Source organism: Coregonus clupeaformis, chromosome 19 (genome assembly GCF_020615455.1).
Source record: "Coregonus clupeaformis isolate EN_2021a chromosome 19, ASM2061545v1, whole genome shotgun sequence".
NCBI classification, from domain to species: domain Eukaryota; kingdom Metazoa; phylum Chordata; class Actinopteri; order Salmoniformes; family Salmonidae; genus Coregonus; species Coregonus clupeaformis.
Genome location: NC_059210.1, coordinates 451714 through 475596, shown reverse-complemented (window position 1 = coordinate 475596; position 23883 = coordinate 451714). Strand labels below are relative to the sequence as shown.

Below are 23883 nucleotides of genomic sequence, written 5' to 3'. Positions count from 1 at the left end.
TCTGTAAATATGAATACAATTGTTAAATTATGAGCCTAGTTGGTTTATCCATGGAAAAAGACAGGAACCTTCCCGCTAGCCAGGATTGGCTGACATAATGGCTGGGCTGGACATGCCAAGAGATGAGTTCGGATGGGTCTGCCATGTAGCACACTTCTGTCTATAACATGAGCTGGTCAGTATTGGTAGGTAATCCTTTCTAATAGTTTTTTTTTTGTTTTTTTTTTTGATATCAAAGTGTTGCTCTCCACTTTCTGGAGGACCGAGTTTTGAAATCAGTGGAAGGCCCGGTAGAATTAGAGTATGATATCTAAGGATATGGATAGAATTCTGGCCTTTGATTGCAAATATGCATAGGGAGTCAAAAAGAGAACACACAGAAAGCTGAATAAAACACCTGTCTCCGGATTACATCTTCAATCTAAGTGAAACCATGGCATCCGTGACAGAGAGGGAGAAGTGTCCAACCATGTATACGGGTAAGATAGTCTAGCTAGCTACATTTTCAGATATTACACGTTTCTAATTTTGTCAGAAAGCCGTTTACATTTCAAGTTAAAGTGTACTGTTAGGTAGCTAGCTAACGGTAGCTGGCTGGCTCGCTAGCTAACGTTGCATGTATGATCTGTGTAGTAATATTATTCATATCTCAGAGACATTTGCATTGCAAGTTACAGCCTAATGTTAGCTAGCTAACATTGAACCTGGTTGGTTAGCTACCTGCAGATTCATGAAGGATAGTAACGTTATGAGTTGGGATTATGGTTAATTGTTTAGCTAGCTAGCTACATGTCTAAACAAAAGACTCAACTATGCAAGTAACCATTTCCATAGAATGTTCATGATGTCACTGCGACAACTGTCTATAGACATAGCTGGTAAATTCGCTCTGGCTATCTACTCCGATTTCAAAGCACTCTCGTCCGAGTGTGCCAGAGCGCAGAATAACTGACAAATTTATGAATGCTCAACACCCGTTGAATATGGCCGGTGTCAGTAAACGTCAGCAAAAAAGCATAATTAAATTGTTGCCAGCAGCACAGTTACAGTCACCAACGCTCTGGATAACATAAAAACAGCCTAATCAGCTCTGCTAGGGCGAGTAAAATGGTCCGAGTGAGCTGTTCTCTCATGTGTCTGGAAGTAGCTAGCAAGCTAGCCAACGTTAGCCAGTTTACTTGGGAGCTTGACTGCTGTTGTTAGGTCAGAACGCTCGGATCAACCCTACTCCTCAGCCAGAGTGTCCAGTATGCGCCCTGAACGCTCCGAGAGCGAAACGCTCTGAATTTACGAACGGACAATCTGACAACGCTCTGAGTTTACGAACGCCCAGGGCGCACTCTGGCACTCCAGATTGAATTTACGAATACACCCGTAGTATAAACCAGCCTTTAGCCTCACATGTGATTCCTTAAAAGAGATGGGTGGGGTTAAGGCTTAAGAGGGTGTGAACTATGCTGAATGGGTGTAGACAAAGAAGAGCTCTCCAGTAGGCTTACAAAAACATTCAAGGGGCCATTTTCTCAAAAGTGAGGTTACAAGTTTATCAACTTTTAAAGCAGAATTACTTTCCCATTGTTTCTCAACTGTAGTGTATGATATACAATTTTCTAGCTCTGGGTCTCTACTTTTATCCAATATAAAACACACAATTTCAAATTTTGCTACTTAAGACCAAATCGAGCCGGTCAGGCACATTTTATCACTTCGGCCTAAAGTATCCCTGTGTAAACCTATGAGATATTTCAAAGATTGTTGGAAGAAACCACTCACTTACCCCCATTACGGTCTGTCCAGCAACGACAATTATCACAAGCCACCTATAGAAAAGAAGACATTAAAGTTAGGGCCCGTGTTTGCACCAGTTGGTTTCAGACGTGAAGAAAAGCAGACCTGGGTTCAATACCATTTTAAATATTTGTTGTGTTTGCTCTTGTCTACTTGGAGTGCCATATGGGCAGGGTTTTCACCTTTTGGGCTATTCTATAGGTTCCATTGTACCAGGCAGGCTCAATCAAGCCCAGAGTATTATACATTATTTGTATTTGAATTCAGGTCTCAATAAAAGCTCCTAAAAAGCTAGACCCTTTCTTCTACAATACACACATAATGTCCTATTAATTAAAGTTCTTAACAGGTGCAAGCTAACTGTGTCAAACTTACTGAGTAGGGCCCTACGTTAAGTGTGAGGGCCCTAAATTAAGTTTTGTAATAAGTTGATTGTCAGTTTTCTCATGAATAAACACTGGGAAATTACCACTGCTCTGTTGGCCATGCTTTCCCCAGGATTAAGCTCCTATGGAAGTAGTAGCCCTAGGGCAGTGGTCACCAACCTTTTCTGAGTCAAGATACTTTCTGAGTCAAAATGCAAGCAGAGATCTACCACTCAGATGTTATATATATTTTTTTTAAACATGACTTAAAAACGTAAACCCATGCATCATGAACCAAATAAAAACGGTTATGTAGTAATGAGGTTTGTGCAGTAGGCTATAGGCCCAATATATTATCACTGCATATTGGCTACACTTGAATTGCCCTGCTAATGTTGTTATTCTCAGACCATTTTGAAATTATATTTCAAAATTGTAGGAATATGATCACACTGGTAATACATAATTTGTTGTATTACTTGTGAGGCACAGCTGAGTGAGCATAATCGTACAAATGTCTTGACTGATCCCTTACAAAAATGAAATTGTTGCGATAAACTTCCCGCAAGTTTGTGGCAAATTTGCTGTAAACTAAATAGTGTGCCACAAAATGTTGCCAGAAGCTTGCAAAAGTTTGCCACTAGTGGTGAATCTGCGGCAAATCTTTGGCAACAATAATATTTATTGCCACTAGTGGCAAACAGTTAGCCAGAGGCTGTTTTCTGGCAGACAATTTTTTCAAGATTCAATTTGAATCTGTGGCAAACCTGTGGCAACAAGTTCCAAGACCAGTAACCGTTGATGACCAATCAGGGGGATTAGAAACATATGTTGGATAATGGAAACCAAGCTATCTAGCTAGCTACCTACCAAAGTTGTCCGGTGAGTGTCTAACTTATTAATTAAACTTCCTAATAAACATTTTATTAGCTAAATGATGCATAGTTAGTAATGTCATGTTTTATAGGATAGAGTGAAACACATTTTGTCGATACCAGTTTCAATCTGTCAGTGCCACTGACTGGCTAGCGCTTAACTAGCTAATGTTAGCTATCATATTTTTGCACAATTAATGTGATAGGTAGCTAGCTAATGATTTACCTAAACATTTATATTTTTAGGTGAATACGTTGCTGTCTTAATATGTATGTCAATATGCTAGTGTCATGGTTCAGTAGCATGTTAGCTAGCACAACAGCTAAGGTAGAAACAATATGAGTTGATTTGACATCAAAGTAAAACTTCACTTTTGCAGATGGATACCCTACCCCTACCCGTGGTGTTGGAAGAGGCTGGGAGGAGGATGCATCAACACCCTGGAAATATGTTAGTGGTGCAATCACTCATAACACTTTTTTTTTATTAGTATTGTCTTCAAGATTGATAAGGTAAGCAAATGCATGCATTTTCAAATGTAGCCCATACATTAATTGTTTGAAACATTTAGATATTTCATTGCTTTAAACTAGTAGTAGCTAGCTCATCTTGATCATGTTGTTCTTTCGCTCATTCTAGAAGCAATCAGTTACAAGGCAAAAATACAGATTGAGGAATTCAATCAAACTGAGGTCAGAGAAATGTGTGTGCACTAGACAGGTCAAGGCTTCTTGCATGCATGGCTTTGAGATGTGAGTACCTAAAGAAAATGCTGGGGTGTTTGGATGACCCAATTGCTAGGTTGCAGGCATTGGGTCAATAGTTGGGTTGTTTTCTGTAAAAAAAGCAAGGTTGGGTTTTTGGTGCTGGGATATTAAGGTTGGGTTATGGCAGTGGCAATTTCAGCATGTAAAAATTGGTGGGGCAAACTCAACCAATTTTTTTAGATGCATGCCAGCAAAGCCACAACACAACAATAAACAATACATTATGGATATTTGACCCAGACAGTGGGTTAATTCTCTCGCCACCAACGTGTGAAGTCCACCAGAACGTGAGCAAGTATCAAGACGTTGCAACTTAGCTACTTGGGAAGAGATGTTCAATGTACCAATTCTATGGCACATGGTTTATGAACTGATATGCAAAATGACGGGAGATTCAAAACGTAATAATTAAATAATTTAGATTATTATACAAAATTATTGCAACCAATAGAATGTTATTTATATGGGGGATAAAACCATCCCAGCTCTGCAGATTTTGCAATGAAGAGACATAATCATTAGATCATTTGTTTTGGTACTGTCCATATGTACAGTAGCTTGTTTTTGGTCGCATGTCCAGGAATGGCTGAACATTTTCAACATTTCTCTGGAGCTAACTCTGCAGATAGCATTACTGGGTGATTTGAAAAGTCATAGTCAATCGAACAATAATATAATAATACTTATAGCAAAACTGTTTATCTTTAATTTACAATCTGTAGAAACTATGAGAATAGAAAGGTTCAGAACTTTTGTGAAACATCACAGCACAGTTGAAAAATATATGGCAAATATAAATCCAATATGGATGGTGTTAAGAGACAGATGGGAGGGGTTGAGTGGAGCTGAAGGGTGGGACTAATAACAACAAGATAACTAATGTAAAATATACTGTGTCCGTAAAATATATATAGGTTCAGAACTTTTGTGAAACAGCACATTTAAAATATATGGCAAATAGAAATCGAACTGGATGGTCTTCAGAAATAGATGGGAGGGGTTGAGGGTAGAGGAAGGATAGGAGTAAAAACAAATAAAAGATAAATAGATTGTGTCCGTAAAATGTATATAGTATGTATGAGCTTGAAGTAGAAGTGTTGTTGTTCATTAGTTTACTCTAATTAGGGGAGGGAAAAGGGGTTAGTGGAAAAAAATAAAGGAATGTATTCAGACCACTTGACTTTTTCCAAATGTTCTTCCGTTACAGCCTTATTCTAAAATTAATGAAATTGTTTTTTTGTTTTTTTTTCATCAATCTACACACACTATCCCATAATGACAAAGCAAAAACAGGTTTTTAGAAATGTTGGCTAATTTATAAAAAAAAAAAAAAAACTTAAATATCACATTTACAAAAGTATTCAGACACTTTACTCAGTACTTTGTTGAAGCACCTTTGGCAGCGTTTACAGCCTTGAGTCTTCTTGGGTATGACGCTACAAGCTTGGCACACCCGCATTTGGGGAGTTAATCACATTCTTCTCTGCAGATCCTCTCAATTTCTGTCAGGTTGGATGGGGAGGGTCGCTACACAGCTATTTTCAGGTCTCTCCAGAGATGTTCGATCGGGTTCAAGTCCGGGCTTTGGATGGGCCACTCAAGGACATTCAGAGACTTGTAACGAAGTCACTCCTGCGTTGTTTTGGCTGTGTGCTTAGGGTCGTTGTCCTGTTCGTAGGTGAAACCAGTCTAAAGGTCCTGAGCGCTATGGAGCAGGTTTCCATTAACGATCTCTCTGTACTTTGCTCCGTTCATCTTTGTCTCGATCCTGACTAGTCTCCCAGTCCCTTTTGCTGAAAAACATCCCCACAGTATGATGCTGCCACCACCATGCTTCACCATAGGGACGGTGCCAGGTTTCCTCCAGACGTGACGCTTGGCATTCAGGCCAAAGAGTTCAATCTTGGTTTCATCAGACCAGAGAATCTTGTTTCTCATGGTCTGAGAGTCTTAAGGTGCCTTCTGGCAAACTGCAAGCGGGCTGTCATGTGTCTTTTACTGAGGAGTGGCTTCTGTCTGGCCAATCTACCATAAAGGCCTGATTGGTGGAGTGCTGCAGAGATGGTTGTCTTTCAGGAAGGTTCTCCTATCTCCACAGAGGAACTCTAAAGCTCTGTCAGAGTGATCATCGGGTTCTTGGTCACCTACCTGCCCAAGGCCCTTCTCTCCCAATTGCTCAGTTTGGCCGGCCCGGCAAGCTCTAGGAAGAGTCTTGGTGGTTCTTCCATTTAAGAATGATGGAGGCCACTGTGTTCTTGGGGACCTTCAATGCTGCAGAAATTATTTGGTACACTTCCCCAGATCTGTGCCTCGACACAATCCTGTCTCGAACTCTACAGACAATTCCTTCGACCTCATGGCTTGGTTTTTGCTCTGACGTGCACTGTCAACTGTGGGACATTATATAGACAGGTTTGTGCCTTTCAAAATCATGTCCAATCAATTGAATTTACTACAGGTTGACTCCAATCAAGTTGTAGAAACATCTCAAGGATGATCAATGGAAACAGGACACACCTGAGCTCAATTTCAAATCTCATAGCAAAGGGTCTGAATAATTATCTAAATAAGATATTTCTGTTTGAAAGTTTTAATACATTTGCAAAAAAATTACAAACCTGTTTTCGCTTTGTCATTATGGGGTATTGTGTGTAGATTGCTTTTTTAATATATATATATATATATATATATATATATATATATATACACTACCATTCAAAAGTTTTAGAACACCTACTCATTCAAGGTTTTTTCTTTATTTTTACTAGTTTCTACATTGTAGAATAATAGTGAAGACATCAAAACTGTGAAATAACACATACGGAATCATGGAGTAACCAAACAAGTGTTAAACAAATAAAAATATATTTTATATTTGAGATTATTCAAATAACCACCCTTTGCCTTGATGACAGCTTTGCACACTCTTGGCATTCTCTCAACCAGCTTCCCCTGGAATGCTTTTCCAACAGTTTTGAAGGAGTTCCCACATATGCTGAGCACTTGTTGGCTGCTTTTCCTTCACTCTGCGGTCCGACTCAAACCAAACCATCTCAATTTGATTGAGGTCGGGAGATTGTGGAGGCCAGGTCATCTGATGAAGCACTCTCCTTCTTGGTAAAATAGCCATTACACAGCATGTTGAAAAACAAATGATAGTCCCACTAAGCCCAAACCAGATGGGATGGCGTATCGCTGCAGAATGCTGTGGTAGCCATGCTGGTTAAGTGTGCCTTGAATTCTCAATAAATCACAGACAGTGTCACCAGCAAAGCACCCCCACACCATAACACCTCCTCCTCCATGCTTTACAGTGGGAAATATACATGTGGAGATCATCCGTTCACTCACACCGCGTCTCACAAAGACAGGGCGGTTGGAACCAAATATCTCAAATTTGGACTCCAGACCAAAGGACACATTTCCACCGGTCTAATGTCCATTGCTCATGTTTCTTGGCTCAAGCAGGTCTCTTCTTCTTATTGGTGTCCTTTAGTAGTGGTTTCTTTACAGCAATTCGACCATGAAGGCCTGATTCACACAGTCTCCTCTACACAGTTGATGTTGAGATGTGTCTATTACTTGAACCCTGTGAAGCATTTATTTGGGCTGCAATTTCTGAGGCTGGTAACTCTAATGAACTTATCCTCTGCAGCAGAGGTAACTCTGGGTCTTCCTTTCCTGTGGCAGTCCTCATGAGAGCCAGTTTCATCATAGCGCTTGATGGTTTTTGCGACTGCACTTGAAGAAACTGTCAAAGTTCTTGAAATGTTCCATATTGACTAACCTTCATGTCTTAAAGTAATGATGGAATGTCGTTTCTCTTCGATTATTTGAGCTGTTCTTGCCATAATATGGACTTGGTCTTTTACCAAATAGTGCTATCTTCTGTAAACCACCCCTACCTTGTCACAACACAACTGATTGGCTCAAACACATTAAGAAGGAATGAAATTCCACAAATTACCTTTTAAGAAGGCACACCTGTTAATTGAAATGCATTCCAGGTGACTACTTCATGAAGCTGGTTGAGAGAATGCCAAGAGTCTGCAAAGCTGTCATCAAGGCAAAGGGTGGCTATTTGAAGAATCTCAAAAATAAACTGTTTTGATTTGTTTAACAATTTTTGGTTACTACATGATTCCATATGTGTTATTTCATAGTTTTGATGTCTTCTCTATTATTCTACAATGTTGAAAATAGTAAAAATAAAGAATAACTCTTGAATGAGTAGGTATTCTAAAACTTTTGCAGGTAGTGCATACAGTGAGGGAAAAAAAGTATTTGATCCCCTGCTGATTTCGTATGTTTGCCCACTGACAAAGAAATGATCAGTCTATAATTTTAATGGTAGGTTTATTTGAACCGTGAGAGACAGAATAACAACAACAAAATTCAGCAAAATGCATGTCAAAAATGTTATAAATTGATTTGCATTTTAATGAGGGAAATAAGTATTTGACCCCCTCTCAATCAGAAAGATTTCTGGCTCCCAGGTGTCTTTTATACAGGTAACATTTTTACATTTACATTTTAGTCATTTAGCAGACGCTCTTATCCAGAGCGACTTACAGTTAGCACATACATTATTTTATCGAACCCACAACCCTGGCATTGCAAACGCCATGCTCTACCAACTGAGCTACATCCCCTGCCGGCCATTCCCTCCCCTACCCTGGACGACGCTGGGCCAATTGTGCGCCGCCCCATGGGTCTCCCGGTCGCGGCCGGCTACGACAGAGCCTGGATTCGAACCAGGATCTCTAGTGGCACAGCTAGCACTGCAATGCAGCGCCTTAGACCACTGCGCCACTCGGAGAGGGAGTGCTCCTAATCTCAGCTTGTTGCCTGTATAAAAGACACCTGTCCACAAAAGCAATCAATCAATCAGATTCCAAACTCTCCACCATGGCCAAGACCAAAGAGCTCTCCAAGGATGTCAGGGACAAGATTGTAGACCTACACAAGGCTGGAATGGGCTACAAAACCATCGCCAAGCAGCTTGTTGAGAAGGTGACAACAGTTGGTGCGATTATTCGCAAATGGAAGAAACTCAAAATAACTGTCAATCTCCCTCGGCCTGGGGCTCCATGCAAGATCTCACCTCATGGAGTTGCAATGATCATGACAACGGTGAGGAATCAGCCCAGAACTACACTGGAGGATCTCGTCAATGATCTCAAGGCAGCTGGGACCATAGTCGCCAAGAAAACAATTGGTAACACACTACGCCGTGAAGGACTGAAATCCTGCAGCGCCCGCAAGGTCCCCCTGCTCAAGAAAGCACATATACAGGCCCGTCTGAAGTTTGCCAATGAACATCTGAATGATTCAGAGGAGAACTGGGTGAAAGTGTTGTGGTCAGATGAGACCAAAATCGAGCTCTTTGGCATCAACTCAACTCGCCGTGTTTGGAGGAGGAGGAATGTTGCCTATGACCCCAAGAACACCATCCCCACCGTCAAACATGGAGGTGGAAACATTATGCTTTGGGGGTGTTTTTCTGCTAAGGGGACAGGACAACTTCACAGCATCAAAGGGACGATGGACAGGACCATGTACCGTCAAATCTTGGGTGAGAACCTCCTTCCCTCAGCCAGGGCATTGAAAATGGGTCGTGGATGGGTATTCCAGCATGAAAATGACCCAAAACACATGGCCAAGGCAACAAAGCTCAAGGAGAAGCACATTAAGGTCCTGGAGTGGCCTAGCCAAACCTGGTGGCCAACTACAATAAATGTCTGACCTCTGTGATTGCCAACAAGGGTTTTGCCACAAAGTACTAAGTCATGTTTTGCAGAGGGGTCAAATACTTATTTCCCTCATTAAAATGCAAATCAATTCATAACATTTTTGACATATGTTTCTCTTGATTTTTTTGTTGTTATTCTGTCTCTCACTGTTCAAATAAACATACCATTAAAATTATAGACTGATCATGTCTTTGTCAGTGGGCAAACTTACAAAATCAGCAGGGGATCAAATATTTTTTTCCCTCACTGTATACACATATAGATGTGTAGGTACAGTTGAAATTGGATGTTTACATACACATTTGCCAAATACATTTAAACTCAATTTTTCACAATTCCTGACATTTAATCCTAGTTTTAAGTCAGTTAGGATCACCACTTTATTTTAAGAAAGTGAAATGTCTAAATAATAGTATAGAGAATGATTTATTTCAGCTTTTATTTATTTAATCACATTCCCAGTGGGTCAGAAGTTTACATACACTCAATTAGTATTTGGTAGCATTGCCTTTAAATTGTTTAACTTGGGTCAAACGTTTCGGGTAGCCTTCCACAAGCTTCCCATAATAAATTGGGTGAATTTTGGCCCATTCCTCCTGACAGAGCTGGTGTAACTGAGTCAGGTTTGTAGGCCTCCTTGCTCGCACACGCTTTTTCAGTTCTGCTCACAAATGTTCTATGGGATTGAGGTCAGGGCTTTGTGATGGACACTCCAATATCTTGACGTTGTTGTCCTTAAGCTATTTTGCCACAACTTTGGAAGTATGCTTGGGGTCATTGTCCATTTGGAAGACCCATTTGCGACCAAGCTTTAACTTCCTGACTGACGTCTTGAGATGTTGCTTCAATATATCCACATACTGTCACGAGTTGCTAAGCCAGAACCCAGAAGCAGACCAGGACAAGGTAAGTTGAAACGAAGGTGAGTGTTTATTACAAATTCAAGAGTGATGCTGAATAATCCAGGGAACAGAGCGGGCGGCGTTGATTAGTTGTTGGGGGTGCAGTGGTTGATCCCATCCTGGGTCGGCAGCCGCCGACCACCAGGCAGAGGTTGGATGAAGGTTCCGGACGGGTGACTGCAGATGGAACAAAACGGGGGTAAGTAAGCAACAAACCAACAAGGTGCAAAAACAACCAAACTAACGCTAGGCTCTAAGACTGATACTCTGGTAAACCTACTGTTCATGGCTAACGATCCGGCAGGGAATGGATGTTAGGCCAGAGCCTAAGAAGGGTGATGATCAGGACCAGGTGTGCAGATTGCTGATGGGATGCAGGTGCGGAAATCAAGAGAGCTCCCCGGAGCGTTCCCGAACCCTCGGGAAACTGGAGATCACGAACAGAAAAACTAGTCCACAGACAGGACCCGACTCAGACTGCCGGGATCGTTACAGTACCCCCTCCGGCGAACGCCACCGGGCGGACTCCCCGGAGCGCCAGGATGGAGGCGGTAGAAGTCACGGATGAGGTCAGCATCTAGGATCTGTCGCCGCGGAATCCAACTCCTCTCTTCAGGACCATACCCCTCCCAGTCCACGAGATACTGGAAACCCCGGCCCCGCCCGTCTGGAATCCATGATGCGTCGCACCGTGTAGGCAGGACCACCTCCGATCATCCGAGGAGGAGGAGGAGGAGGCGGAGGAGGCAACAGAGGACTGAGGAAAACAGGCTTGAGGCAGGAGACATGAAAGGTGGGATGGACTCTGAGCGTCCTCGGTAGTTTGAGTCGAACTGCCACTGGATTGATCACCTTCTCCACCACAAACGGACCAATGAACTTCGGTAACAACTTCCTAGACTCAGTCCGTAACGGAAGATCCCGTGTGGCCAACCAGACCCTATCTCCGATGGTATAGGTGGGAGCGGGGATCCGGCGACGATTCGCCTGGAGCTGATACCGGTCCGAAACTCTAAGGAGTGCCTTTCTGGCCCGATGCCAGGTCCGGTGGCAACGACGAATATGGGCCTGAACAGAAGGCACTGAGAGCTCCTTCTCCTGAGAAGGGAACAGGGGAGGTTGGTAGCCATACAGGCACTGGAAGGGAGACATCCCAGTGGCAGATGTAGGGGAGAGTATTGTGGGCATACTCAACCCAAGGCAACTGAGAGACCCAGGAGGTGGGGTTGGAAGAGACCAGGCAGCGTAGCGTGGATTCCATCTTCTGGTTGGCTCTCTCCGCCTGACCATTGGATTGGGGGTGAAAACCAGATGTGAGACTGACTGTAGCTCCAATGGCCAAACAGAAGGACTTCCAGACAGCAGAGGTAAACTGAGGGCCACGGTCGGAAACGATATCACTGGGCAAACCGTGGACCCTGAAAACCTCCCCTAACCAGGATCTCGGACGTCTCCGAGGCAGAGGGAAGCTTGGCAATTGGCACAAAGTGGGCGAACTTGCTGAATCTGTCCACGATAGTCAGAACGACCGTGTTCCCCTCAGAAGCGGGCAACCCAGTGACGAAGTCCAGGGCCAGATGCGACCATGGTCGCCGGGGAATAGGAAGGGGGTGAAGTAGTCCAGAGCTGGGCCGATTGGTACTCTTATTCTGCGCACACACTGGACAGGCAGCAACAAAACCCCGAGTATCCTCGGCCATGGCAGGCCACCAAAAACGTCTGCGAAGAAACGCCATTGTCCGAGCCACGCCAGGGTGACAAGCCATCTTGCTGGCGTGGGACCATTTGAGGACAGCAGGACGAACCGACTCAGGCACAAACAACCGACCGGGTGGACCGTTACCGGGACCGGGCTGAGTCCGAAGGGCCGCCAGCACCTCCTCCTCAATCTTCCACATAACTGCTCCCACGACGCAGTTCCGGGGGAGAATTGTCTCGGTCTTGGACCCACTCTCCTCCGTCTTGGAGAACATCCGGGACAAGGCGTCCGCCTTGCCGTTCTTAGATCCAGGTCGGAACGTCAGGGAAAACTTGAATCGTCCAAAAACAACGCCCACCTGGCCTGACGGGAGTTGAGACGTTTAGCCGATTGCACGTAAGCAAGATTCTTGTGGTCAGTCCAGACAATAAACGGTTGCTCCGCCCCCTCCAACCAGTGGCGCCACTCCTCCAAGGCAAGTTTCACCGCGAGAAGCTCCCGGTTACCCACATCGTAATTCCTCTCCGCAGGCGAAAGGCGACGAGAGTAGTAGGCGCAGGGATGGAGTTTACTGTCCGTGGAGCATCGCTGCGACAGGCTGGCGCCAACTCCCACATCAGACGCGTCCCACTTCAACGACGAACTGACGGGCCGTGTCCGGTTGAGAGAGAATCGGTGCGTTGGTGAATCGCCTCTTCAAATCCAGAAACGCTCGATCCGCCTCCGGATTCCACTTGAAGGTCCTGATACTGGAAGTCAAGGCAGTTAACGGAGCGGCCACACGGCTGTAATCCCGGATGAATCTGCGGTAGAAATTCGCAAACCCCAAAAATCTCTGGAGCTGCAATCTCGTACCGGGCTGGGCCCATTCCAGAACCGCTCTAACCTTCTCCTGGTCCATCCTAATCTCTCCCCTGGAGATGATGTACCCGAGAAAGGATGTCGTGTGGGCGTGAAACTCGCACTTCTCGGCCTTCACGAACAGGCGATTCTCCAACAATCGCTGCAGAACCTGCCGGACATGCTGGACGTGGTCGGAAGGTTCCTTCGAGAAGATCAGAATGTCATCCAGGTAAACAAACACAAAGAGACCGATCATATCTCTCAGGACGTCGTTCACCATACTCTGGAATACCGCTGGAGCATTGGTCAGTCCAAACGGCATCACCTGATACTCGAAGTGACCCATCGGTGTATTGAAACCCGTCAACCACTCGTCCCCCTCTCTGATCCGGACCATGTGATACGCATTGCGTAGGTCTAGCTTGGTGAACACCGTAGCACCCTGTAAGGAGTCGAAGGCAGAACTCATCAAGGGCAGGGGATACTTGTTCTTGACCGTGATGTCATTCAACCCCCGATAATCAATACACGGTCGAAGAGAGCCATCCTTCTTACCCACAAAGAAGAATCCTGCCCCCCAGGGGGTGATGACGAGGGACGAACGAGACCAGCAGCTAGGGACTCCTTGATGTAGGTCTCCAAAGCCTCACGTTCAGGTCGGGAGATACTGTATAACCTTCCCTTGGGGTAGACAGCTCCAGGGAACAGGTTGATGGCACAATCATATGGTCGGTGGGGGAGGGAGTGACAGAGCCTTCTGCTTACTGAAAACTTCCCCCAAATCGTGATATGTCTCGGGAACCAGGGACAAATCTGGGGGTTTAGCCTCAATCACCTGACTGGGAACCGAATGGGGGCAGGCAGTCTTGAGACAGTTAGCATGACAATCAAGGCTCCAACTCGTTACCTTGCCCGTCACCCAATCGAACGTGGGATTGTGTTCCTTCAGCCAGGGGTATCCAAGGACCAGAGGAACATGGGAAGACGGCAGAATGAAGAATGAAATCATCTCAGAATGATTCCCCGACAACCGCATCTTAACCGGTTCAGTCCTCATCGTGATACGTGCCAGACTACTGCCGTCCAGAGTGGTAGCTTCAATGGCTTCCGGCAATTGCTCCTTGGAAAGCCCCAGCTGTTCCACCAACTCGGCATCTAGAAAGCTTCCATCGGCACCTGAATCGATAAAAGCGTTAATCGCTAAGCTCTGATTCCTGTTCATAAGGGTAGCCGGGAAACGGGGTCTGACAGAGGTATTGAGAGGTCGAAACTGGCTCGCTAAAAGTCCTCCCAACTTTAGCGAGCCGCGCAGTTTGACGACCCGACTGGAACCTGAGAAGCTGATCGGTTGGACGGAACCCATTGCTTCTCCCTCCTTCGCTCTCGGACTCGATTATCCACCCGAATAGACAAGGCTACCAAGCTGTCCAGGTCACTAGGCTCCGGATAGGAGATCAACTCATCCTTGAGCTGCTCCGACAGACCCTGGTAAAAGGCCGCTTGCAGAGCCTCCTCATTCCACCCACTCTCCACAGCCAACGTCTTGAACTCGATCACGAAGTCGGCCACGCTGCGAGTTCCTTGGCGAAGCGAAAACAGGCGCCTAGCTGCGTCCCTCCCTCGGACGGAATGGTCGAAGAGCTTCCTCATCTCGGCCGTGAACCCCTGGTATGAAGCCATGCAGGGATCCTGTCGTTCCCAAACGGCTGAAGCCCACTCCAGCGCTCGACCACGCAGCAACTCAATCACAAAGGCTATCCTAGCCTTGTCTGTGGCATAAGAGTAGGGCTGTAGATCGAACACTAATCCACACTGCATAAGGAAGGAACGGCATCTTCCCAGCTCCCCCTCATATTTATCCGGCGTCGGAACCTTGGGCTCACGGAAGGACACAGCTTCAGAAGCGGCAGGCGAGATGGGTGAAACCGGTAGTGGATCCTCCACCGGACACTTGCGTTGGTTCTGGACCTCCGTCAGACCGGTAGAAAGGTTCCGAACTGACAACGCGATCTCCTGTAGTACCGTGCTATGATGGCCCAACATCTTCTCCTGCTGGGTAATGGCATGGCGAACAGAGTCCAGGTCCGCTGGGTTCATTACTGGCCGGATCGTTCTGTCACGAGTTGCTAAGCCAGAACCCAGAAGCAGACCAGGACAAGGTAAGTTGAAACGAAGGTGAGTGTTTATTACAAATTCAAGAGTGATGCTGAATAATCCAGGGAACAGAGCGGGCGGCGTTGATTAGTTGTTGGGGGTGCAGTGGTTGATCCCATCCTGGGTCGGCAGCCGCCGACCACCAGGCAGAGGTTGGATGAAGGTTCCGGACGGGTGACTGCAGATGGAACAAAACGGGGGTAAGTAAGCAACAAACCAACAAGGTGCAAAAACAACCAAACTAACGCTAGGCTCTAAGACTGATACTCTGGTAAACCTACTGTTCATGGCTAACGATCCGGCAGGGAATGGATGTTAGGCCAGAGCCTAAGAAGGGTGATGATCAGGACCAGGTGTGCAGATTGCTGATGGGATGCAGGTGCGGAAATCAAGAGAGCTCCCCGGAGCGTTCCCGAACCCTCGGGAAACTGGAGATCACGAACAGAAAAACTAGTCCACAGACAGGACCCGACTCAGACTGCCGGGATCGTTACACATACTTTTCCTTCCTCATGATGCCATCTATTTTGTGAAGTGCACCAGTCCCTCCTGCAGCAAAACACCCCCACAGCATGATGCTGCCACCCCCGTGCTTCACAGTTGGGATGGTGTTCTTCGGCTTGCAAGTCCGCCCTTTTTCCTCCAAACATAACGATGGTCATTATGACCAAACAGTTATATGTTTGTTTAATCAGACCAGAGGACATTTTTCCAAAAAGTAAAATTTTTGTCCCCATGTGCAGTTGCAAACCGTAGTCTGGCTTTTTTATGGTGGTCTTGGAGTAGTAGCTTCTTCCTTGCTGAGCGGTCTATCAGGTTATGTCGATATAGGACTCGTTTTACTGTGGATATAGATACTTTTGTACCTGTTTCCTCCAGCATCTTCACAAGGTCCTTTGCTGTTGTTCTGGGATTGATTTGCACTTCTCGCACCAAAGTATGTTCATCTCTAGGAGACAGAATGCGTCTCCTTCCTGAGCGGTATGACGGCTGTGTGGTCCCATGGTGTTTATACTTGCGTACTATTGTTTGTACAGATGAACATGGTACCTTCAGGCGTTTGGAAATTGCTCCAAAGGATGAACTAGACTTGTGGAGGTCTACAATTTCTTTTTCTGAGGTCTTGGCTGATTTCTTAGTGTATGTAAACTGACCCACTGGAATTGTGATACAGTGAATTATAAGTGAAATAATCTGTCTGTAAACAACAGTTGGAAAAATGACTTGTGTCATGCACAAAGTAGATGTCCTAACCGACTTGCCAAAACTATAGTTGGTTAACAAGAAATGTGTGGAGTGGTTGAAAAACGAGATGTAATGACTCCAACCTAGGTGTATGTAAACTTCCAACTGTATATGATCACACTGGTAATATATAATTTGTTGTATTTCTTGTGAGGCACAGCTAAGTGAGCATAATAATTTCTGATCGCGATCGACCGGTTGGTGACCACTGCAATAGAAGAAATTGGAAATTGAGTGAATATCATGACCAGAACCTTTTTTGTTGTTGCTGGTATGCTGGTAGAAGGGAACTTTTAAGACTACAGTTGTGAAATATATATATATATATATATATATATATATATATATATATATATATATACACACACACAGAGAGAGAGAGAGAGAGAGAGAGAGAGAGAGAGAGAGAGAGAGAGAGAGAGAGAGAGAGAGAGAGAGAGAGAGAGAGAGAGAGAGAGAGAGAGAGAGAGAGAGAGAGAGAGAGAGAGAGAGAGAGAGAGAGAGAGAGAGAGAGAGAGAGAGAGAGAGAGAGAGAGAGAGAGAGAGAGAGAGAGGTGAATTAGAGTCTATCCCTTGTAGAGCAGTACTGTGAAAGATGGGCTCTTATCTGATGAAAATGAATAGGCGTACAACCAAAATGATGATGTGTCCTTCACCTAGCCCTCCAATAGACTCAGGGGAGCTTCCTCCATATTCCTACACCTGTCTGATTCCTTCAGATCTGCAAACACCAAAAGTGGAAGGCACTAGTTGAGCGAAGCGGCAGAGGAGGATGGTGAGGGGAAGACAGCTCCTAATAATGGCTGGAACTGAGTGCATAGAATGGTATCAAACACATGGAAACCATGTGTTTGATGTGTTTGATACCATTCAATTGATTATGTTCCAGCCATTACTATGAGCCTGTCCACCACCACCATGCTGGGAAGGGGCTATGGATTGTTTTGGCCAAGGAGAGTTGGAGAAGATGTGAATGGAAGGAAATTAGAGAAAATGAGACAATGGGATCATGAGAAGATGTGAGTTGGTAATCTGACCAGAGAGGTAGTTTGGCCCAGGTGGTGCAGCAGATAGAGACCGTCATCTCCGCCACTTAGGGCGTGTCCCGCTTCCAGAAAAGCCCTTGACCTCTGCCTTGCCTCTGATTGGTGCAACACCAACGATGTGACTCTGCCTCTCGACCTCTCCTATGAGATAGACAAACAATGATAAGAGACATAATACTCTCAGATAGGAAGGTAGATAGAGTAAGTTGATATATACTAAAAGTGTTGGGTTCAATTCCATTGAAACTTAGTCAATTCAGAAACCAAATTGAAATTTTCCTTCCTGAATTGATAAAATCATCCATTTGTTAAATGAACTAAAATGTATCTCCTTAATTGGTGCAATTAAAAATGCATTAACAAATAAAAACACAAATATCAATAAATGAATGAGTAGAGAGAGTGGATGAATGGATGGATAGATTAATTCACACACACACACACACACACACAGAGAGAGAGAGAGAGAGAGAGAGAGAGAACATTGTCATAACAAATGTCTGTGACCTGATGAACTGTGAACAAGTTGGACTTTGCAGATCAGTTCTCGTTCCACTAAAAGCTGGTTCATAGGCAGGCAGCCTGAGATAAAGGGTTTATCATTATAATGTATGAATATTTTCAAACATCAAAATGAAAGACAGGTCATTAGATCACATGCTGATGTTTTCAACAACAACAAAAATACAACTGCTTGTGCCCCATTTCTTTCTAGGCAAAACCTCAAAACCTATAACCAATTATGATATGATGATGACAATGCTATGCTGAATTAGGCTATAACGGCTTAGCTCAGAGTAAAGTATGCTGCATTTCGTACATGCATGTATTATAACTGATTTGTAAGATAAATATTGTTTATTGGGAACACGAATCTGAGTTGACAATATAGCTGAGTTGAGGGGTCATCCAAGCTGAAATTACTTCAAATGATGTGTCACCAAAATAGCAACCTATATACCTATTATTGTTAGCCTAACTCATACAGGTAGCCTAAGTTTACTTGGTGCATCATTATGCCCTCTTACTATTACACAGTAACTTCAGTAACTTGTTCTACTCAACATGTATACAACATTTGCAGAGCTCTCACTGCAATCGTGCACCACTGTAACTTTATTCACGATAAGCCTGAGGGGGCTTGTGTACAGTATTGCGGGGACACTGTGCTGATTTTGTAACACATGCATACTGAATTGCTTTGACAAAATAGTGCCCAAGCCCTGCTCTGCGAATAGGCTAGTAGTCCAGATAAACTTGAAACTATAAGACATGTATTACCGAATTAAACATGTGTGCAGCCTAAATTATACAAGTAAAAAATACTTTGAAATGCATGGTCTGAGTATATTCCAGTAAAGTTCAAACTGGTTAAAATGTGTCTAGGTAATAATCCTGCGAATTAAATTAAACTACAATAAAATTGAGCGCGTCGTGAAGTTATGGCAACGAATGAAACCGTGGCAAATGCCACCCAAGACATATATAATAGGCCTTCGCACTGTGGAGCAAATGAATGATTAGGTCTACCCATCATATCCTAGCTGGGGTGAGAGAATCGTCCACTGTAGGCAATCGGCAAAACGCTTACCCCAGTCTTGATCCACTGTGTCGGACTCCGTAGACGAAATGTCGTGCAAGTTCAAGTCCCACTGTGACAGTACTTTCGCGTACACTTGTTCCTTAAATCGAAAAACCATCACCTTTAGCTCTAAATAGTGTCACGCAAAAAGAGCCTAGCTATTGCAGAATCGTTGTGTCATTTGGCTTCATATCATTGAAGAAAATAAAACAACAAAAAGTTGAACGAAGTACAAGTCTTAAACTTAACAGAAACACAGAGACCTCAACAACCGCTAGTAAGTATAGAGGCCACGGCTTCACCTCCGCACCTCATACCGTAACAAACCTAAAGAGCGCAACTATATTTGACAATACATTTCCCCGGTTTATTTTTATATTATCAAATGGATTAATAGACCTACCTTAGAAAAACGTATATAATACTATATAAAACATATCAATTAATTAAAAATGAAACATAAAAATGGAAGCGTAGTCACAAAGTATTACGGTATTTAAGCCCCCAAGTAAAACCTGTACACCGCTCATTCTTAAACCAGCACTTGACCGTACTCACTTTTCCAACATATACAATATGTATCTCGACGCTTGTATGTCCCACTCGTTCTTATTATACCTCAACAGTATTATTGATCCTTAAAATACTTAGCTGTCGCAGGTGTGAATGGGGGCTCGAAGGTAAAGGCACTGTCTTGAGGGTTATCTTTACCACGCGCTAGATCTAGGGATAGTGATCTACACCACCTATCAAAGTGCAGTGACAGTGAGCAGTAGGCTATTTCTTCTTATTTTTAAAACCCATTTATTCAAAAGGGCTGCTGCATTGCTTTTACAGTTACAAAGATATCCAACTGAAATTACGGACTTTCTCACTTTTCCCGAACTGCTCTTGAGCTTCCTGTTGCTAGTGCTCAGCAGCATCTTCACACCCGCATGCACAGATGATGTAAGTATGAAAATGCCATGCTGAATTAGGCTATAAGGGCTCAGCTCAGAGTAAAGTATGCTGCATATCGTGCATGCATGTATTATAACTGATGTGTAAGGGAAATATTGTTTATTGCGAACACGAATCTGAGTTGACGATATAGCTGAGTTGACAGGTCATCCAAGCCGAAATTACTTCAAATGATGTGTCACTTGAATAGCCACCTATAGACGTATTATTGTTAGCCTAACTCATACAGGTAGCCTAGGTTTACTTGGTGTAGCAAGAGTGTTATGGACATAAAATGACATAAAATGCATTCATGTCAGAGTTCAATTACTTTGATGTCATGTATTGCCTCTACAGGTCTAGTGCTCACGAAGCTTTAGGCTACTGGTTAAGATTACATTTAGTTGTAGAGTGATGCCAATTTTAATATGGTAGAATGGAAACAGTCCGATTTTTTTTTGTTGCATGCCTGTAGATTCAGCCAGCTCCAGCAGAGGCGCTATTGCGCACACGCACACACACACACACACACACACACACACACACACACACACACACACACACACACACACACACACACACACACACACACACACACACACACACACACACACACACACACACACTTCCCCAGGCCCATCCCTTAGCTGTGTACTTAAACAAGTGCTCAAGTGCTCAAATTTGCTGAAAAACTATTCCCAGACCAAGGTTAATATAGTTTTGTTTTTGTATATTAGTTTTTATTTCGATTAGTTTATTTTAAATTCAGTTTAGTTTCAGTTCGTTTTTAGACCTGATTTGCTCGTTTTGATTTAGTTAGGGACAGAAATCATGTGCAGATAATTTTTTGTGTGTTTTGTTGGGATGTCACTGGGATGTGTCTTGCATCTGGGGGCAGTAATACATAAGGTAATGGGTCAGGTCATAGGTTAGGTTGGGTTAGGATTATAAAGTCAATCTCAATGTGACTCTGATTTAAACAAAAACAATTAAAACAAGCCGTGGAACTGGCTTCGCGGTCCAGAGTTGAGTTTGAGGGGTCTATGGATTAGAGCAGAGCTGCCTAAACCACTTCCTGGAGATCTACCGTCCTGTAGGTTTTCAGTCCAACCCTAACCTACCTGATTCAGCTAGTAACGTCTTGGTGAGCAGCTAATACATAGTATCAAGTGTTCTCAATTAGGGTTGAACTGAAAACCTACAGGACAGTAGATCTACAGGAAGAGGTCTGGGCAGCATTGGATTAGGTATGAGTGTGGACTCAAATCTTAATGTACTGTAAGGCCCTTTGAGGTCAGAGATTGGTGGTGGATAAGAACCTGCAACACAATGTGGTTGAGTTAACCACAGTGGTGTTACCATAGTTACAGTGAGGGAAAAAAGTATTTGATCCCCTGCTGATTTTGTACGTTTGCTCACTGAAAATCCAGAAAAACGCATGTCAAAAATGTTATAAATTGATTTGCTTTTTAATGAGGGAAATAAGTATTTGACCCCCTCTCAATCAGAAAGATTTCTGGCTCCCAGGTGTCTTTTATACAGGTAACAAACTGAGATTAGTAGAACATTCTTAAAGGGAGTGCTCCTAATCTCAGCTTGTTACCTGTATAAAAGACACCTGTCCACAGAAGCAATCAATCAGATTCCAAACTCTCCACCATGGCCAAGACCAAAGAGCTCTCCAAGGATGTCAGGGACAAGATTGTAGACCTACACAAGGCTGGAATGGGCTACAAGACCATCGCCAAGCAGCTTGGTGAGAAGGTGACAACAGTTGGTGCGATTATTCGCAAATGGAAGAAACACAAAATAACTGTCAATCTCCCTCAGCCTGGGGCTCCATGCAAGATCTCACCTCGTGGAGTTGCAATGATCATGAGAACAGTGAGGAATCATCCCAGAACTACACGGGAGGATCTTGTCAATGATCTCAAGGCAGCTGGGACCATAGTCACCAAGAAAACAATTGGTAAAACACTACGCCGTGAAGGACTGAAATCCTGCAGCGCCCGCAAGGTCCCCCTGCTCAAGAAAGTACATATACAGGCCCGTCTGAAGTTTGCCAATGAACATCTGAATGATTCAGAGGAGAACTGGGTGAAAGTGTTGTGGTCAGATGAGACCAAAATCGAGCTCTTTGGCATCAACTCAACTCACCGTGTTTGGAGGAAGAATGCTGCCTATGACCCCAAAAACACCATCCCCACCGTCAAACATGGAGGTGGAAACATTATGCTTTGGGGGTGTTTTTCTGCTAAGGGGACAGGACAACTTCACCGCATCAAAGGGACGATGTACCATCAAATCTTGGGTGAGAACCTCCTTCCCTCAGCCAGGGCATTCAAAATGGGTTGTGGATGGGTATTCCAGCATGACAATGACCCAAAACACACGGCCAAGGCAACAAAGGAGTGGCTCAAGAAGAAGCACATTAAGGTCCTGGAGTGGCCTAGCCAGTCTCCAGACCTTAATCCCATAGAAAATCTGTGGAGGGAGCTGAAGGTTTGAGTTGCCAAACGTCAGCCTCGAAACCTTAATGTCTTGGAGAAGATCTGCAAAGAGGAGTGGGACAAAATCCCTCCTGAAATGTGTGCAAACAACTACAAGAAACGTCTGACCTCTGTGATTGCCAACAAGGGTTTTGCCACCAAGTACTAAGTCATGTTTTGCAGAGGGGTCAAATACTTATTTCCCTCTGTCACGATCGCTTAATGACTCGTGGAACCAAGGCGCAGCGTGATAAGCGTACATTTTATTTAATGAACTGAACACACGACAAAAACAACAAACGATACGTGAAGTCCTGAGGTTACACAACACAAACCTTTACGGAACAAGATCCCACAATAACCTGGTGCCAACAAGCTGCCTAAGTATGGTCCCCAATCAGAGACAACGAGCTACAGCTGCCTCTGATTGGGAACCACCCTGGCCAACATAGATCTAAACGATCTAGAACAAAAACATAGAAAACTAAACATAGAACCTACACACCCTGGCTCAACATTTAAGAGTCCCCAGAGCCAGGGAGTGACACCCTCATTAAAATGCAAATCAATTTATAATATTTTTGACATGCATTTTTCTGGATTTTTTTGTTGTTATTCTGTCTCTCACTGTTAAAATAAACCTACTATTAAAATTATAGACTGATCATGTCTTTGTCAGTGGTCAAACTTACAAAATCAGCAGGGGATCAAATAATTTTTTCCCTCACTGTAAGTATGCGACTCAAGAATGCAATTATCTTTGCAAAATGGCTGTCCTGCGCAGTTGAGTTGCAAAAATATATAAAAATGTGCAGCCCAAAATGTATAATAAGACACAACCATGCAGAGATGCAGTTGGAGAACCCTGTTTTCCATTGCAAATCAGAGTCTGCACAAAGCTGACTGTTCAATGCCCTGTATATTGAGCATTATTTTTGTAGCAATGTATTTTATATATTAGCTTAAATTGAAACGAACGGATTACATGACATTGCTCTCCTGGAGAGCCACTGAGTGAGCTGACCTTTGATCCAGCCCTGCAGTAACAGGTCTGAGATAAAAAAGTAACAATTAATCATGGTATTTTCTCAGGACCATTGTTAGCTGTGTGTTACTGCAGGGATGGATCAAAGGTCTGCTCACTCAGTGGCTCTCCAGGAGAGCAATGTCATGTAATCCGTTCGTTTCAATTTAAGCTAATATATAAAATACATTGCTACAAAAATAATGCTCAATATATAGGGCATTGAACAGTCAGCCTTGTGCAGACTCTGCCACGAGGAAACAGAATCAATAGAACATATTTTATGGTATTGTACATCGTTGGCTCACTTTTGGAATCAGGTCCAGGAATGGTTTTTATGTCATAATATCAGGGTTCAGATGGACCTGAAACTGTATTGTTAGGAGATCTGAAAAACCACTATCAGTGGAT

At 43.9% G+C, this 23883-nt stretch overlaps 1 protein-coding gene across 1 annotated transcript in view; it reads right to left on the bottom strand.

The window, feature by feature from the left end:
- LOC121556838 (collagen alpha-4(IV) chain-like) overlaps positions 1-19218 on the bottom strand; it is a 90218-nt gene extending 71000 nt beyond the window's left edge. Inside the window, exons 1-3 of the mRNA XM_041870742.2 lie at positions 19030-19218; positions 17430-17579; positions 1778-1820 (exon numbers count right to left, since the gene is read on the bottom strand). Coding sequence (XP_041726676.2) covers positions 1778-1820; positions 17430-17476 — 90 coding nt within the window. The 5' untranslated portion in view covers positions 17477-17579; positions 19030-19218. The remainder of the gene's footprint in view (positions 1-1777; positions 1821-17429; positions 17580-19029) is intronic.
- Between the last annotated feature and the right edge of the window lie 4665 nt (positions 19219-23883).